This window comes from Thalassophryne amazonica, chromosome 1 (assembly GCF_902500255.1).
Source record: "Thalassophryne amazonica chromosome 1, fThaAma1.1, whole genome shotgun sequence".
Lineage (NCBI taxonomy): Eukaryota > Metazoa > Chordata > Actinopteri > Batrachoidiformes > Batrachoididae > Thalassophryne > Thalassophryne amazonica.
In genome coordinates, this window is record NC_047103.1 from 1,700,485 (window position 1) to 1,716,976 (window position 16,492).

General features: G+C 50.3%; 1 protein-coding gene across 1 annotated transcript in view; it reads right to left on the reverse strand.

Annotated features, from left to right (window-relative positions):
* The window catches only part of ptprma (protein tyrosine phosphatase receptor type Ma), a 535,684-nt gene that overhangs the window by 57,098 nt on the left and 462,094 nt on the right, over nt 1-16,492 (reverse strand). Inside the window, exon 22 of the mRNA XM_034183087.1 lies at nt 53-140. Coding sequence (XP_034038978.1) covers nt 53-140 — 88 coding nt within the window. The remainder of the gene's footprint in view (nt 1-52; nt 141-16,492) is intronic.

Below are 16,492 nucleotides of genomic sequence, written 5' to 3' on the forward strand. Positions count from 1 at the left end.
AAAATGTCAAAGTGGCTCAGGAGGTTTTTCTGCAATGATACTTTTTACTTACAGGCAATGATGTTGCCATAGCGATTCTTCATGCGATTCTCGTCTTTTTTTGCTGAATCCCACGGTGCAGACTGACCCTCGAAAAAACTCTGTGGACAAAAGGACAGAATGAAAAAGGAGCCACAGTGAAGGTTCTTATGAATAATGTAAGGACGTGTTTAAAGTGAGAACATGCAGCTGCAGCATGAAGTCCAATAAGACAACAAGCTGCTGTTTACCAGAAAGACCAACAGAGTGTCCACCAACCGACAGAGTGTCCACCAACCGACAGAGTCCACCAACCGACAGAGTGTCCACCAACCGACAGTGTCCACAACCGACAGAGTGTCCACCAACCGACAGAATGTCCACCAACCGACAGAGTGTCCACCAACCGAAAGAATGTCCACAACCAACAGAGTGTCCACCAACTGACAGAGTGTCCACCAACCAAGAGAAGGTCCACCAACCAAGAGAAGGTCCACCAACCAACAGAAGGTCCACAAACCAACAGAGTGTCCACCAACCAACAGAGTGTCCACCAACCAACAGTGTCCACCAACCAACAGAGTGTCCACCAACCGACAGAAGGTCCACCAACCAAGAGAATGTTTACCAACCAACAGAGTGTCCACCAACCAACAGAAGGTCCACCAACCAACAGAGTGTCCACCAACCGAAAGAATGTCCACAACCGACAGAGTGTCCACCAACCGACAGAATGTCCACCAACCAAAAGAATGTCCACAAACAACAGAGTGTCCACCAACCGACAGAGTGTCCACCAACCGACAGAAGGTCCACCAACCAAGAGAATGTTTACCAACCAACAGAGTGTCCACCAACCAACAGAAGGTCCACCAACCAACAGAGTGTCCACCAACCGACAGAGTGTCCACCAACCGACAGAAGGTCCACCAACCAAGAGAATGTTTACCAACCAACAGAGTGTCCACCAACCAACAGAAGGTCCACCAACCAACAGAGTGTCCACCAACCGACAGAGTGTCCACCAACCGACAGCGTCCACCAACCGACAGAATGTCCACCAGCCGACAGAATGCCCACAACTGACAGTGTCCACCGACCGACAGAGTGTCCACCAACCGAAAGAATGTCCACAACCGACAGAGTGTCCACCAACCGACAGAATGTCCACCAACCAAAAGAATGTCCACAAACAACAGAGTGTCCACCAACCGACAGAGTGTCCACCAACCGACAGAAGGTCCACCAACCAAGAGAATGTTTACCAACCAACAGAGTGTCCACCAACCAACAGAAGGTCCACCAACCAACAGAGTGTCCACCAACCGACAGAGTGTCCACCAACCGACAGAAGGTCCACCAACCAAGAGAATGTTTACCAACCAACAGAGTGTCCACCAACCAACAGAAGGTCCACCAACCAACAGAGTGTCCACCAACCGACAGAGTGTCCACCAACCGACAGCGTCCACCAACCGACAGAATGTCCACCAGCCGACAGAATGCCCACAACTGACAGTGTCCACCGACCGACAGAGTGTCCACCAACCGAAAGAATGTCCACAACCGACAGAGTGTCCACCAACCGACAGAATGTCCACCAACCAAAAGAATGTCCACAACCAACAGAGTGTCCACCAACCGTCAGAAGGTCCACCAACCAAGAGAATGTTTACCAACCAACAGAGTGTCCACCAACCAACAGAAGGTCCACCAACCAACAGAGTGTCCACCAACCGACAGAGTGTCCACCAACCGACAGTGTCCACCAACCGACAGAATGTCCACCAGCCGACAGAATGCCCACAACTGACAGTGTCCACCGACCGACAGAGTGTCCACCAACCGAAAGAATGTCCACAACTGACAGAGTGTCCACCAACCGACAGAATGTCCACCAACCGACAGAGTGTCCACCAACCGACAGAATGTCCACAACCAACAGAGTGTCCACCAACCGAAAGAATGTCCACAACCAACAGAGTGTACACCAACCGAAAGAATGTCCACCAACCGACAGAATGTCCACAACCAACAGAGTGTCCACCAACTGACAGAGTGTCCACCAACCAAGAGAAGGTCCACCAACCAGCAGAGTGTCCACCAACCAACAGAAGGTCCACCAACCAACAGAAGGTCCACAAACCAACAGAGTGTCCACCAACCAACAGAGTGTCCACCAAGCAACAGAGTGTCCACCAACCGACAGAGTGTCCACAACCAACAGAGTGTCCACCAACTGACAGAGTGTCCACCAACCAACAGAAGGTCCACCAACCAGCAGAGTGTCCACCAACCAACAGAAGGTCCACCAGCCAACAGAAGGTCCACCAGCCAACAGAAGGGCCACCAACCAGCAGAGTGTCCACCAGTCCACCAACCAACAGAGTGTCCACCAACCGAAAGAATGTCCACAACCGACAGATGTCCACCAACCGACAGAATGTCCACCAACCAAAAGAATGTCCACAAACAACAGAGTGTCCACCAACCGACAGAGTGTCCACCAACCGACAGTGTCTACCAACCAACAGAATGTCCAACAACCGACAGAATGTCCACCAACCGACAGAGTGTCCACCAACCGACAGAATGTCCACAACCAACAGAGTGTCCACCAACCGAAAGAATGTCCACAACCAACAGAGTGTCCACCAACCGAAAGAATGTCCACCAACCGACAGAATGTCCACCAACCAACAGACTGTCCACCAACCGAAAAAATGTCCACAACCAACAGAGTGTCCACCAACTGACAGAGTGTCCACCAACCAAGAGAAGGTCCACCAACCAGCAGAGTGTCCACCAACCGACAGAAGGTCCACCAACCAACAGAATGTTTACCAACCAACAGAGTGTCCACCAATCAACAGAGTGTCCACCAACCGACAGAGTGTCCACCAACCGAAAGTGTCCACCAACCAACAGAGTGTCCACCAACTGACAGAGTATCCACCAACCAACAGTGTCCATCAACCGAAAGAATTTCCACAACCAACAGAGTGTCCACCAACCAACAGAAGGTCCACCAACCAGCAGAGTGTCCACCAACCAACAGAAGGTCCACCAGCCAACAGAAGGGCCACCAACCAGCAGAGTGTCCACCAACCAACAGAAGGTCCACCAACCAACAGAGTGTCCACCAACCGAAAGAATGTCCACAACCAACAGAGTGTCCACCAACTGACAGAGTGTCCACCAACCAAGAGAAGGTCCACCAACCAGCAGAGTGTCCACCAACCAACAGAAGGTCCACAAACCAACAGAGTGTCCACCAACCAACAGAATGTTTACCAACCGAGTGTCCACCAATCAACAGAGTGTCCACCAACCGACAGAGTGTCCACCAACCAACAGTGTCCATCAACCGAAAGAATGTCCACAACCAACAGAGTGTCCACCAACTGACAGAGTGTCCACCAACCAACAGAAGGTCCACCAACCAGCAGAGTGTCCACCAACCAACAGAAGGTCCACCAGCCAACAGAAGGTCCACCAGCCAACAGAAGGGCCACCAACCAGCAGAGTGTCAACCAACCAACAGAAGGTCCACCAACCGACAGAATGTCCACAAACAACAGAGTGTCCACCAACCGACAGAATGTCCACAACTGACAGAATGTCCACCAATCGACAGAATGTCCACCAACCGACAGAATGTCCACAACCAACAGAGTGTCCACCAACCGAAAAAATGTCCACAACCAACAGAGTGTCCACCAACTGACAGAGTGTCCACCAACCAAGAGACGGTCCACCAACCAGCAGAGTGTCCACCAACCAACAGAAGGTCCACCAACCAACAGAAGGTCCACAAACCAACAGAGTGTCCACCAACCAACAGAATGTTTACCAACCAACAGAGTGTCCACCAATCAACAGAGTGTCCACCAACCAACAGAGTGTCCACCAACTGACAGAGTGTCCACCAACCAACAGAAGGTCCACCAACCAGCAGAGTGTCCACCAACCAACAGAAGGTCCACCAGCCAACAGAAGGGCCACCAACCAGCAGAGTGTCCACCAACCAACAGAAGGTCCACCAACCAACAGAATGTCCACAGCCAATAGAGTGTCCACCAACCGATAGAGTGTCCACAAACAGAGTGTCCACCAACTGACAGAGTGTCCACCAACCAAGAGAATGTTTACCAACCAACAGAGTGTCCACCAACCAACAGAAGGTCCACCAACCAACAGTGTCCACCAACCGACAGAATGTCCACAACCAACAGAGTGTCCACCAACCGAAAGAATGTCCACAACCAACAGAGTGTCCACCAACCGAAAGAATGTCCACCATCCGACAGAATGTCCACCAACCAACAGACTGTCCACCAACCGAAAAAATGTCCACAACCAACAGAGTGTCCACCAATTGACAGAGTGTCCACCAACCAAGAGAAGGTCCACCAACCAGCAGAGTGTCCACCAACCGACAGAAGGTCCACCAACCAACAGAAGGTGCACAAACGAACAGAGTGTCCACCAACCAACAGAATGTTTACCAACCAACAGAGTGTCCACCAATCAACAGTGTCCACCAACCGACAGAGTGTCCACCAACCGAAAGTGTCCACCAACCAACAGAGTATCCACCAACCAACAGTGTCCATCAACCGAAAGAATTTCCACAACCAACAGAGTGTCCACCAACCAACAGAAGGTCCACCAACCAGCAGAGTGTCCACCAACCAACAGAAGGTCCACCAGCCAACAGAAGGGCCACCAACCAGCAGATTGTCCACCAACCAACAGAAGGTCCACCAACCAACAGAGTGTCCACCAACCGAAAGAATGTCCACAACCAACAGAGTGTCCACCAACTGACAGAGTGTCCACCAACCAAGAGAAGGTCCACCAACCAGCAGAGTGTCCACCAACCAACAGAAGGTCCACAAACCAACAGAGTGTCCACCAACCAACAGAATGTTTACCAACCGAGTGTCCACCAATCAACAGAGTGTCCACCAACCGACAGAGTGTCCACCAACCGACAGTGTCCACCAACCAACAGAGTGTCCACCAACCAACAGTGTCCATCAACCGAAAGAATGTCCACAACCAACAGAGTGTCCACCAACTGACAGAGTGTCCACCAACCAACAGAAGGTCCACCAACCAGCAGAAGGTCCACCAGCCAACAGAAGGTCCACCAGCCAACAGAAGGGCCACCAACCAGCAGAGTGTCCACCAACCAACAGAAGGTCCACCAACCGACAGAATGTCCACAAACAACAGAGTGTCCACCAACCGACAGAATGTCCACAACCGACAGAATGTCCACCAATCGACAGAATGTCCACCAACCGACAGAATGTCCACAACCAACAGAGTGTCCACCAACCGAAAAATGTCCACAACCAACAGAGTGTCCACCAACTGACAGAGTGTCCACCAACCAAGAGAAGGTCCACCAACCAGCAGAGTGTCCACCAACCAACAGAAGGTCCACCAACCAACAGAAGGTCCACAAACCAACAGAGTGTCCACCAACCAACAGAATGTTTACCAACCAACAGAGTGTCCACCAATCAACAGAGTGTCCACCAACCGACAGTGTCCACCAACCAACAGAGTGTCCACCAACTGACAGAGTGTCCACCAACCAACAGAAGGTCCACCAACCAGCAGAGTGTCCACCAACCAACAGAAGGTCCACCAGCCAACAGAAGGGCCACCAACCAGCAGAGTGCCCACCAACCAACAGAAGGTCCACCAACCAACAGAATGTCCACAACCAATAGAGTGTCCACCAACCGATAGAGTGTCCACAAACAGAGTGTCCACCAACTGACAGAGTGTCCACCAACCAAGAGAATGTTTACCAACCAACAGAGTGTCCACCGACCAACAGAAGGTCCACCAACCAACAGTGTCCACCAACCGACAGAGTGTCTACCAACCGACAGTGTCCAACAACCGACAGAATGTCCACAACCAACAGAGTGTCCACCAACCGAAAGAATGTCCACAACCAACAGAGTGTCCACTAACTGACAGTGTCCACAACCAACAGTGTACACCAACTGAAATAATGTCCACAACTGACAGTGTCCACCAACCGACAGAGTGTCCACCAACTGACAGAATGTCCACAACCAAAAGAATGTCCACAGCCGACAGTGTCCACCAACCAAAAAAATGTCCACAACCAACAGAGTGTCCACCAACTGACAGAATGTCCACCAACCAATAAAGTGTCCACTGACAGACTGTCGACCAACCGACAGAGTGTCCACCAACCGACAGAATGTTCACCAACCAACAGAATGTCCACCAACCGACAGAGTTTCCACCAACCCGCAGAGTGTCCACCAAACCACAGAGTGTCCACCAACCCGCAGAGTGTCCACCAACCCACAGAGTGTCCACCAACCAGCAGAGTGATCACCAACCAACACTGTCTCAGTCCACCCAGCATTGTCTCAGTCCACACAGCACTGTCTCAGTCCACCCAGCACTGTCTCAGTCTACACAACTCTCCCAGTCGCCACAACACTGTTTTAGTATACACACCACTTTCTCAGTCCACCCAGCACTGTTTCAGTCCACCCAGCACTGTCTCAGCCCACCCAGCATTGTCCCAGTCCACACAGCACTGTCTCAGTCCACCCAGCACTGTCTTAGTCTACACAACACTCTCCCAGTCCACACAACACGGTTTTAGTCCACACAACACTTTCTCAGTCCACACAGCACTGTTTAAGTCCACACAGCACTGTTTTAGTCCACCCAGCACTGTTTTAGTCCACCCAGCACTGTCTCAGTCCACCCAGCACTGTCTCAGTCAACACAACTGACAGTGTCCACCAACCGACAGAGTGTCCACCAACTGACAGAATGTCCACAACCAAAAGAATGTCCACGACCGAAAGTGTCCACCAACCAAAAGAATGTCCACAACCAACAGAGTGTCCACCAACTGACAGAATGTCCACCAACCAATAAAGTGTCCACTGACAGACTGTCGACCAACCAACAGAATGTCCACCAACCAACAGAATGTCCACCAAGCGACAGAGTGTCCACCAACCGACAGAATGTTCACCAACCGGCAGAATGTCCACCAACCGACAGAGTTTCCACCAACCCGCAGAGTGTCCACCAAACCACAGAGTGTCCACCAACCCACAGAGTGTCCACCAACCTGCAGAGTGATCACCAACCAACACTGTCTCAGTCCACCCAGCATTGTCTCAGTCCACACAGCACTGTCTCAGTCCACCCAGCACTGTCTCAGTCTACATAACACTCTCCCAGTCGCCACAACACTGTTTTAGTCCACACACTACTTTCTCAGTCCACCCAGCACTGTTTCAGTCCACCCAGCACTGTCTCAGCCCACCCAGCATTGTCCCAGTCCACACAGCACTGTCTCAGTCCACCCAGCACTGTCTTAGTCTACACAACCCTCTCCCAGTCCACACAACACGGTTTTAGTCCACACAACACTTTCTCAGTCCACACAGCACTGTTTTAGTCCACCCAGCACTGTTTTAGTCCACCCAGCACTGTCTCAGTCCTCCCAGCACTGTCTCAGTCAACACAACACAACTGACAGTGTCCACCAACCGACAGTGTGCACCAACCGACAGAATGTCCACAACCGACAGAGTGTCCACCAACCGACAGAGTGTCCACCAACCGACAGTGTCCACAACCGACAGTGTCCACCAACCGACAGAATGTCCAATGTCCACAACCGACAGAGTATCCACCAACCGACAGAGTGTCCACAACCGACAGTGTCCACCAACCGACAGAATGTCCAACAACCGACAGTGTCCACCAACCGACAGAATGTCCACAACCAACAGAGTGTCCACCAACCGAAAGAATGTCCACAACCAACAGAGTGTCCACCAACCGAAAGAATGTCCACCAACCGACAGAATGTCCACAACCAACAGAGTGTCCACCAACCAACAGATTGTCCACCAACCAAAAAAATGTCCACAACCAACAGAGTGTCCACCAACCAAGAGAAGGTTTTTTCTTATATAGCGCCAAATCACAACAAACAGTTGCCCCAAGGCGCTCCATATTGTAAGGCAAGGCCATACAATAATTATGAAAAACCCCAACGGTCAAAACGACCCCCTATGAGCAAGCACTTGGCAACAGTGGGAAGGAAAAACTCCCTTTTAACAGGAAGAAACCTCCAGCAGAACCAGGCTCAGGGAGGGGCAGTCTTCTGCTGAGACTGGTTGGGGCCGAGGGAAAAAAACAGGAAAAAGACATGCCATGAAGGGGGGCAGAGATCGATCACTAATGATTAAATGCAGAGTGATGCATACGGAGCAAAAAGAGAAAGAAACAGTGCATCATGGGAACCCCCCCACAGTCTACGTCTAAAGCAGCATAACCAAGGGATGGTCCAGGGTCACCTGATCCAGCCCTAACTATAAGCCTTAGCGAAAAGGAAAGTTTTAAGCCTAATCTTAAAAGTAGAGAGGGTATCTGTCTCCCTGATCTGAATTGGGAGCTGGTTCCACAGGAGAGGAGCCTGAAAGCTGAAGGCTCTGCCTCCCATTCTACTCTTACAAACCCTAGGAACTACAAGTAAGCCTGCAGTCTGAGAGCGAAGCGCTCTATTGGGGTGATATGGTACTACGAGGTCCCTAAGATAAGATGGGACCTGATTATTCAAAACCTTATAAGTAAGAAGAAGAATTTTAAATTCTATTCTAGAATTAACAGGAAGCCAATGAAGAGAGGCCAACACGGGTGAGATATGCTCTCTCCTGCTAGTCCCCGTCAGTACTCTAGCTGCAGCATTCTGAACCAACTGAAGGCTTTTTAGGGAACTTTTAGGACAACCTGATAATAATGAATTACAATAGTCCAGCCTAGAGGAAATAAATGCATGAATTAGTTTTTCAGCATCACTCTGAGACAAGACCTTTCTGATTTTAGAGATATTGCGTAAATGCAAAAAGGCAGTCCTACATATTTGTTTAATATGCGCTTTGAATGACATATCCTGATCAAAAATGACTCCAAGATTTCTCACAGTATTACTAGAGATCAGGGAAATGCCATCCAGAGTAACGATTTGGTTAGACACCATGTTTCTAAGATTTGTGGGGCCAAGTACAAGTACTGAGTTTAAAAGCAGCAACCAACCAACAGAAGGTCCACCAACCAGCAGAGTGTCCACCAACCAACAGAAGGTCCACCAGCCAACAGAAGGGCCACCAACCAGCAGAGTGTCCACCAACCAACAGAAGGTCCACCAACCAACAGAGTGTCCACCAACCGACAGAATGTCCACAACCAACAGAATGTCCACCAACCAACAGAATGTCCACCAACCGACAGAATGTCCACAACCAATAGAGTGTCCACCAACCGACAGAGTGTCCACCAACTGACAGAGTGTCCACCAACCGACAGAAGGTCCACCAACCGACAGTGTCCAACAACCGACAGAATGTCCACAACCAACAGAGTGTCCACCAACCAAAAGAATGTCCACAACCAACAGAGTGTCCACCAACTGACAGAGCGTCCACAACCAACAGTGTCCACCAACTGAAAGAATGTCCACAACTGACAGTGTCCACCAACCGACAGAGTGTCCACCAACTGACAGAATGTCCACAACCAAAAGAATGTCCACGACCGACAGTGTCCACCAACCAAAAGAATGTCCACCAACCAACAGAGTGTCCACCAACCGACAGAATGTCCACAACCAACAGAATGTCCACAACCAACAGAATGTCCACCAACCAACAGAATGTCCACCAACCGACAGAATGTCCACAACCAATAGAGTGTCCACCAACCGACAGAGTGTCCACCAACTGACAGAGTGTCCACCAACCGACAGAAGGTCCACCAACCGACAGTGTCCAACAACCGACAGAATGTCCACAACCAACAGAGTGTCCACCAACCAAAAGAATGTCCACAACCAACAGAGTGTCCACCAACTGACAGAGCGTCCACAACCAACAGTGTCCACCAACTGAAAGAATGTCCACAACTGACAGTGTCCACCAACCGACAGAGTGTCCACCAACTGACAGAATGTCCACAACCAAAAGAATGTCCACGACCGACAGTGTCCACCAACCAAAAGAATGTCCACCAACCAACAGAGTGTCCACCAACCGACAGAATGTCCACAACCAACAGAATGTCCACAACCAACAGAATGTCCACCAACCAACAGAATGTCCACCAACCGACAGAATGTCCACAACCAATAGAGTGTCCACCAACCGACAGAGTGTCCACCAACTGACAGAGTGTCCACCAACCGACAGAAGGTCCACCAACCGACAGTGTCCAACAACCGACAGAATGTCCACAACCAACAGAGTGTCCACCAACCAAAAGAATGTCCACAACCAACAGAGTGTCCACCAACTGACAGAGCGTCCACAACCAACAGTGTCCACCAACTGAAAGAATGTCCACAACTGACAGTGTCCACCAACCGACAGAGTGTCCACCAACTGACAGAATGTCCACAACCAAAAGAATGTCCACGACCGACAGTGTCCACCAACCAAAAGAATGTCCACAACCGACAGAGTGTCCACCAACTGACAGAATGTCCACCAACCAATAAAGTGTCCACTGACAGACTGTCCACCAACCAACAGAATGTCCACCAACCAACAGAATGTCCACCAACCGACAGAGTGTCCACCAACCGACAGACTTTCCACCAACCCACAGAGTGTCCACCAAACCACAGAGTGTCCACCAACCCGCAGAGTGTCCACCAACCCACAGAGTGTCCACCAACCAGCAGAGTGATCAACCAACCAACCAACACTGTCTCAGTCCACCCAGCATTGTCTCAATCCACACAGCACTGTCTCAGTCCACCCAGCACTGTCTCAGTCCACACAGCACTGTCTCAGTCCACCCAGCACTGTCTTAGTCTACACAACACTCTCCCAGTCCACACAACATGGTTTTAGTCCACACAACACTTTCTCAGTCCACACAGCACTGTTTAAGTCCACACAGCACTGTTTTAGTCCACCCAGCACTGTCTCAGTCAACACAACACAACTGACAGTGTCCACCAACCGACAGAGTGTCCACAACCGACAGTGTCCACCAACCGACAGAGTGTCCACCAACCGACAGAATGTCCACAACCGACAGAGTGTCCACCAACCGACAGAGTGTCCACCAACCGACAGTGTCCACAACCGACAGTGTCCACCAACCGACAGTGTCCACCAACCGGCAGAATGTCCACAACCAACAGAGTGTCCACCAACCGACAGAGTGTCCACCAACCAACAGAATGTCCACCAACCGACAGAGTGTCCACCAACCGACAGAATGTCCACAACCAACAGAGTGTCCACCAACCGAAAGAATGTCCACAACTGAGTGTCCACCAACCGAAAGAATGTCCACCAACTGACAGAATGTCCACAACCAACAGAGTGTCCACCAACCAACAGATTGTCCACCAACCGAAAAATGTCCACAACCAACAGAGTGTCCACCAACTGACAGAGTGTCCACCAATCAAGAGAAGGTCCACCAACCAGCAGAGTGTCCACCAACCAACAGAAGGTCCACCAACCAACAGAAGGTCCACAAACCAACAGAGTGTCCACCAACCAACAGAATGTTTACCAACCAACAGTGTCCACCAACCAACAGAGTGTCCACCAACCAACAGAGTGTCCACCAACCAACAGTGTCCACCAACCGAAAGAATGTCCACAACCAACAGAGTGTCCACCAACTGACAGAGTGTCCACCAACCAACAGAAGGTCCACCAACCAGCAGAGTGTCCACCAACCAACAGAAGGTCCACCAGCCAACAGAGTGTCCACCAACCGCCAGAATGTCCACAACCAACAGAATGTCTCCACCAACAGAATGTCTACCAACCGACAGAGTGTCCACAAACAGAGTGTCCACCAACCGACAGAAGGTCTACCAACCAAGAGAATGTTTACCAACCAACAGAGTGTCCACCAACCAACAGAAGGTCCACCAACCAACAGAGTGTCCACCAACCGACAGAATGTCCACAACCAACAGTGTCCACCAACCGAAAGAATGTCCACAACCAACAGAGTGTCCACAACCAACAGTGTCCACCAACTGAAAGAATGTCCACAACCGACAGAGTGTCCACCAACCGACAGAGTGTCCACCAACTGACAGAATGTCCACCAACCAATAAAGTGTCCACCAACCAACAGAATATCCACCAACTGATAGAGTGTCCACCAACCAACAGACTGTCCACCAACCAACAGAATGTCCACCAACCGACAGAATGTTCACCAACCGACAGAATGTCCACCAACCGACAGAGTGTCCACCAACCCGCAGAGTATCCACCAACCAGCAGAGTGATCACCAACCAACACTGTCTCAGTCCACCCAGCATTGTCTCAGTCCACACAGCACTGTCTCAGTCCACCCAGCACTGTCTCAGTCTACACAACTCTCCCAGTCGCCACAACACTGTTTTAGTCCACACACCACTTTCTCAGTCCACCCAGCACTGTTTCAGTCCACCCAGCACTGTCTCAGCCCACCCAGCATTGTCCCAGTCCACACAGCACTGTCTCAGTCCACCCAGCACTGTCTTAGTCTACACAACACTCTCCCAGTCCACACAACATGGTTTTAGTCCACACAACACTTTCTCAGTCCACACAGCACTGTTTAAGTCCACACAGCACTGTTTTAGTCCACCCAGCACTGTTTTAGTCCACCCAGCACTGTCTCAGTCCACCCAGCACTGTCTCAGTCAACACAACTGACAGTGTCCACCAACCGACAGAGTGTCCACCAACTGACAGAATGTCCACAACCAAAAGAATGTCCACGACCGACAGTGTCCACCAACCAAAAGAATGTCCACAACCAACAGAGTGTCCACCAACTGACAGAATGTCCACCAACCAATAAAGTGTCCACTGACAGACTGTCGACCAACCAACAGAATGTCCACCAACCAACAGAATGTCCACCAAGCGACAGAGTGTCCACCAACCGACAGAATGTTCACCAACCGGCAGAATGTCCACCAACCGACAGAGTTTCCACCAACCCGCAGAGTGTCCACCAAACCACAGAGTGTCCACCAACCCACAGAGTGTCCACCAACCTGCAGAGTGATCACCAACCAACACTGTCTCAGTCCACCCAGCATTGTCTCAGTCCACACAGCACTGTCTCAGTCCACCCAGCACTGTCTCAGTCTACATAACACTCTCCCAGTCGCCACAACACTGTTTTAGTCCACACACTACTTTCTCAGTCCACCCAGCACTGTTTCAGTCCACCCAGCACTGTCTCAGCCCACCCAGCATTGTCCCAGTCCACACAGCACTGTCTCAGTCCACCCAGCACTGTCTTAGTCTACACAACCCTCTCCCAGTCCACACAACACGGTTTTAGTCCACACAACACTTTCTCAGTCCACACAGCACTGTTTTAGTCCACCCAGCACTGTTTTAGTCCACCCAGCACTGTCTCAGTCCTCCCAGCACTGTCTCAGTCAACACAACACAACTGACAGTGTCCACCAACCGACAGTGTGCACCAACCGACAGAATGTCCACAACCGACAGAGTGTCCACCAACCGACAGAGTGTCCACCAACCGACAGTGTCCACAACCGACAGTGTCCACCAACCGACAGAATGTCCAATGTCCACAACCGACAGAGTATCCACCAACCGACAGAGTGTCCACCAACCGACAGTGTCCACAACCGACAGTGTCCACCAACCGACAGAATGTCCAACAACCGACAGTGTCCACCAACCGAAAGAATGTCCACAACCAACAGAGTGTCCACCAACCGAAAGAATGTCCACCAACCGACAGAATGTCCACAACCAACAGAGTGTCCACCAACCAACAGATTGTCCACCAACCAAAAAAATGTCCACAACCAACAGAGTGTCCACCAACCAAGAGAAGGTTTTTTCTTATATAGCGCCAAATCACAACAAACAGTTGCCCCAAGGCGCTCCATATTGTAAGGCAAGGCCATACAATAATTATGAAAAACCCCAACGGTCAAAACGACCCCCTGTGAGCAAGCACTTGGCAACAGTGGGAAGGAAAAACTCCCTTTTAACAGGAAGAAACCTCCAGCAGAACCAGGCTCAGGGAGGGGCAGTCTTCTGCTGAGACTGGTTGGGGCCGAGGGAAAAAAACAGGAAAAAGACATGCCGTGAAGGGGGGCAGAGATCGATCACTAATGATTAAATGCAGAGTGATGCATACGGAGCAAAAAGAGAAAGAAACAGTGCATCATGGGAACCCCCCCACAATCTACGTCTAAAGCAGCATAACCAAGGGATGGTCCAGGGTCACCCGATCCAGCCCTAACTATAAGCCTTAGCGAAAAGGAAAGTTTTAAGCCTAATCTTAAAAGTAGAGAGGGTATCTGTCTCCCTGATCTGAATTGGGAGCTGGTTCCACAGGAGAGGAGCCTGAAAGCTGAAGGCTCTGCCTCCCATTCTACTCTTACAAACCCTAGGAACTACAAGTAAGCCTGCAGTCTGAGAGCGAAGCGCTCTAATGGGGTAATATGGTACTACGAGGTCCCTAAGATAAGATGGGACCTGATTATTCAAAACCTTATAAGTAAGAAGAAGAATTTTAAATTCTATTCTAGAATTAACAGGAAGCCAATGAAGAGAGGCCAATATGGGTGAGATATGCTCTCTCCTGCTAGTCCCCGTCAGTACTCTAGCTGCAGCATTCTGAACCAACTGAAGGCTTTTTAGGGAACTTTTAGGACAACCTGATAATAATGAATTACAATAGTCCAGCCTAGAGGAAATAAATGCATGAATTAGTTTTTCAGCATCACTCTGAGACAAGACCTTTCTAATTTTAGAGATATTGCGTAAATGCAAAAAGGCAGTCCTACATATTTGTTTAATATGCGCTTTGAATGACATATCCTGATCAAAAATGACTCCAAGATTTCTCACAGTATTACTAGAGATCAGGGAAATGCCATCCAGAGTAAGGATCTGGTTAGACACCATGCTTCTAAGATTTGTGGGGCCAAGTACAATAACTTCAGTTTTATCTGAGTTTAAAAGCAGCAACCAACCAACAGAAGGTCCACCAACCAGCAGAGTGTCCACCAACCAACAGAAGGTCCACCAGCCAACAGAAGGGCCACCAACCAGCAGAGTGTCCACCAACCAACAGAAGGTCCACCAACCAACAGAGTGTCCACCAACCGACAGAATGTCCACAACCAACAGAATGTCCACCAACCAACAGAATGTCCACCAACCGACAGAATGTCCACAACCAATAGAGTGTCCACCAACCGACAGAGTGTCCACCAACTGACAGAGTGTCCACCAACCGACAGAAGGTCCACCAACCGACAGTGTCCAACAACCGACAGAATGTCCACAACCAACAGAGTGTCCACCAACCAAAAGAATGTCCACAACCAACAGAGTGTCCACCAACTGACAGAGCGTCCACAACCAACAGTGTCCACCAACTGAAAGAATGTCCACAACTGACAGTGTCCACCAACCGACAGAGTGTCCACCAACTGACAGAATGTCCACAACCAAAAGAATGTCCACGACCGACAGTGTCCACCAACCAAAAGAATGTCCACAACCAACAGAGTGTCCACCAACTGACAGAGTGTCCACCAACCGACAGAAGGTCCACCAACCGACAGTGTCCAACAACCGACAGAATGTCCACAACCAACAGAGTGTCCACCAACCAAAAGAATGTCCACAACCAACAGAGTGTCCACCAACTGACAGAGCGTCCACAACCAACAGTGTCCACCAACTGAAAGAATGTCCACAACTGACAGTGTCCACCAACCGACAGAGTGTCCACCAATTGACAGAATGTCCACAACCAAAAGAATGTCCACGACCGACAGTGTCCACCAACCAAAAGAATGTCCACAACCGACAGAGTGTCCACCAACTGACAGAATTTCCACCAACCAATAAAGTGTCCACTGACAGACTGTCCACCAACCAACAGAATGTCCACCAACCAACAGAATGTCCACCAACCGACAGAGTGTCCACCAACCGACAGAATGTTCACCAACCGACAGAATGTCCACCAACCGACAGACTTTCCACCAACCCGCAGAGTGTCCACCAAACCACAGAGTGTCCACCAACCCGCAGAGTGTCCACCAACCCACAGAGTGTCCACCAACCAGCAGAGTGATCAACCAACCAACCAACACTGTCTCAGTCCACCCAGCATTGTCTCAGTCCACACAGCACTGTCTCAGTCCACCCAGCACTGTCTCAGTCCACACAGCACTGTCTCAGTCCACCCAGCACTGTCTTAGTCTACACAACACTCTCCCAGTCCACACAACATGGTTTTAGTCCACACAACACTTTCTCAGTCCACACAGCACTGTTTAAGTCCACACAGCACTGTTTTAGTCCACCCAGCACTGTCTCAGTCAACACAACACAACTGACAGTGTCC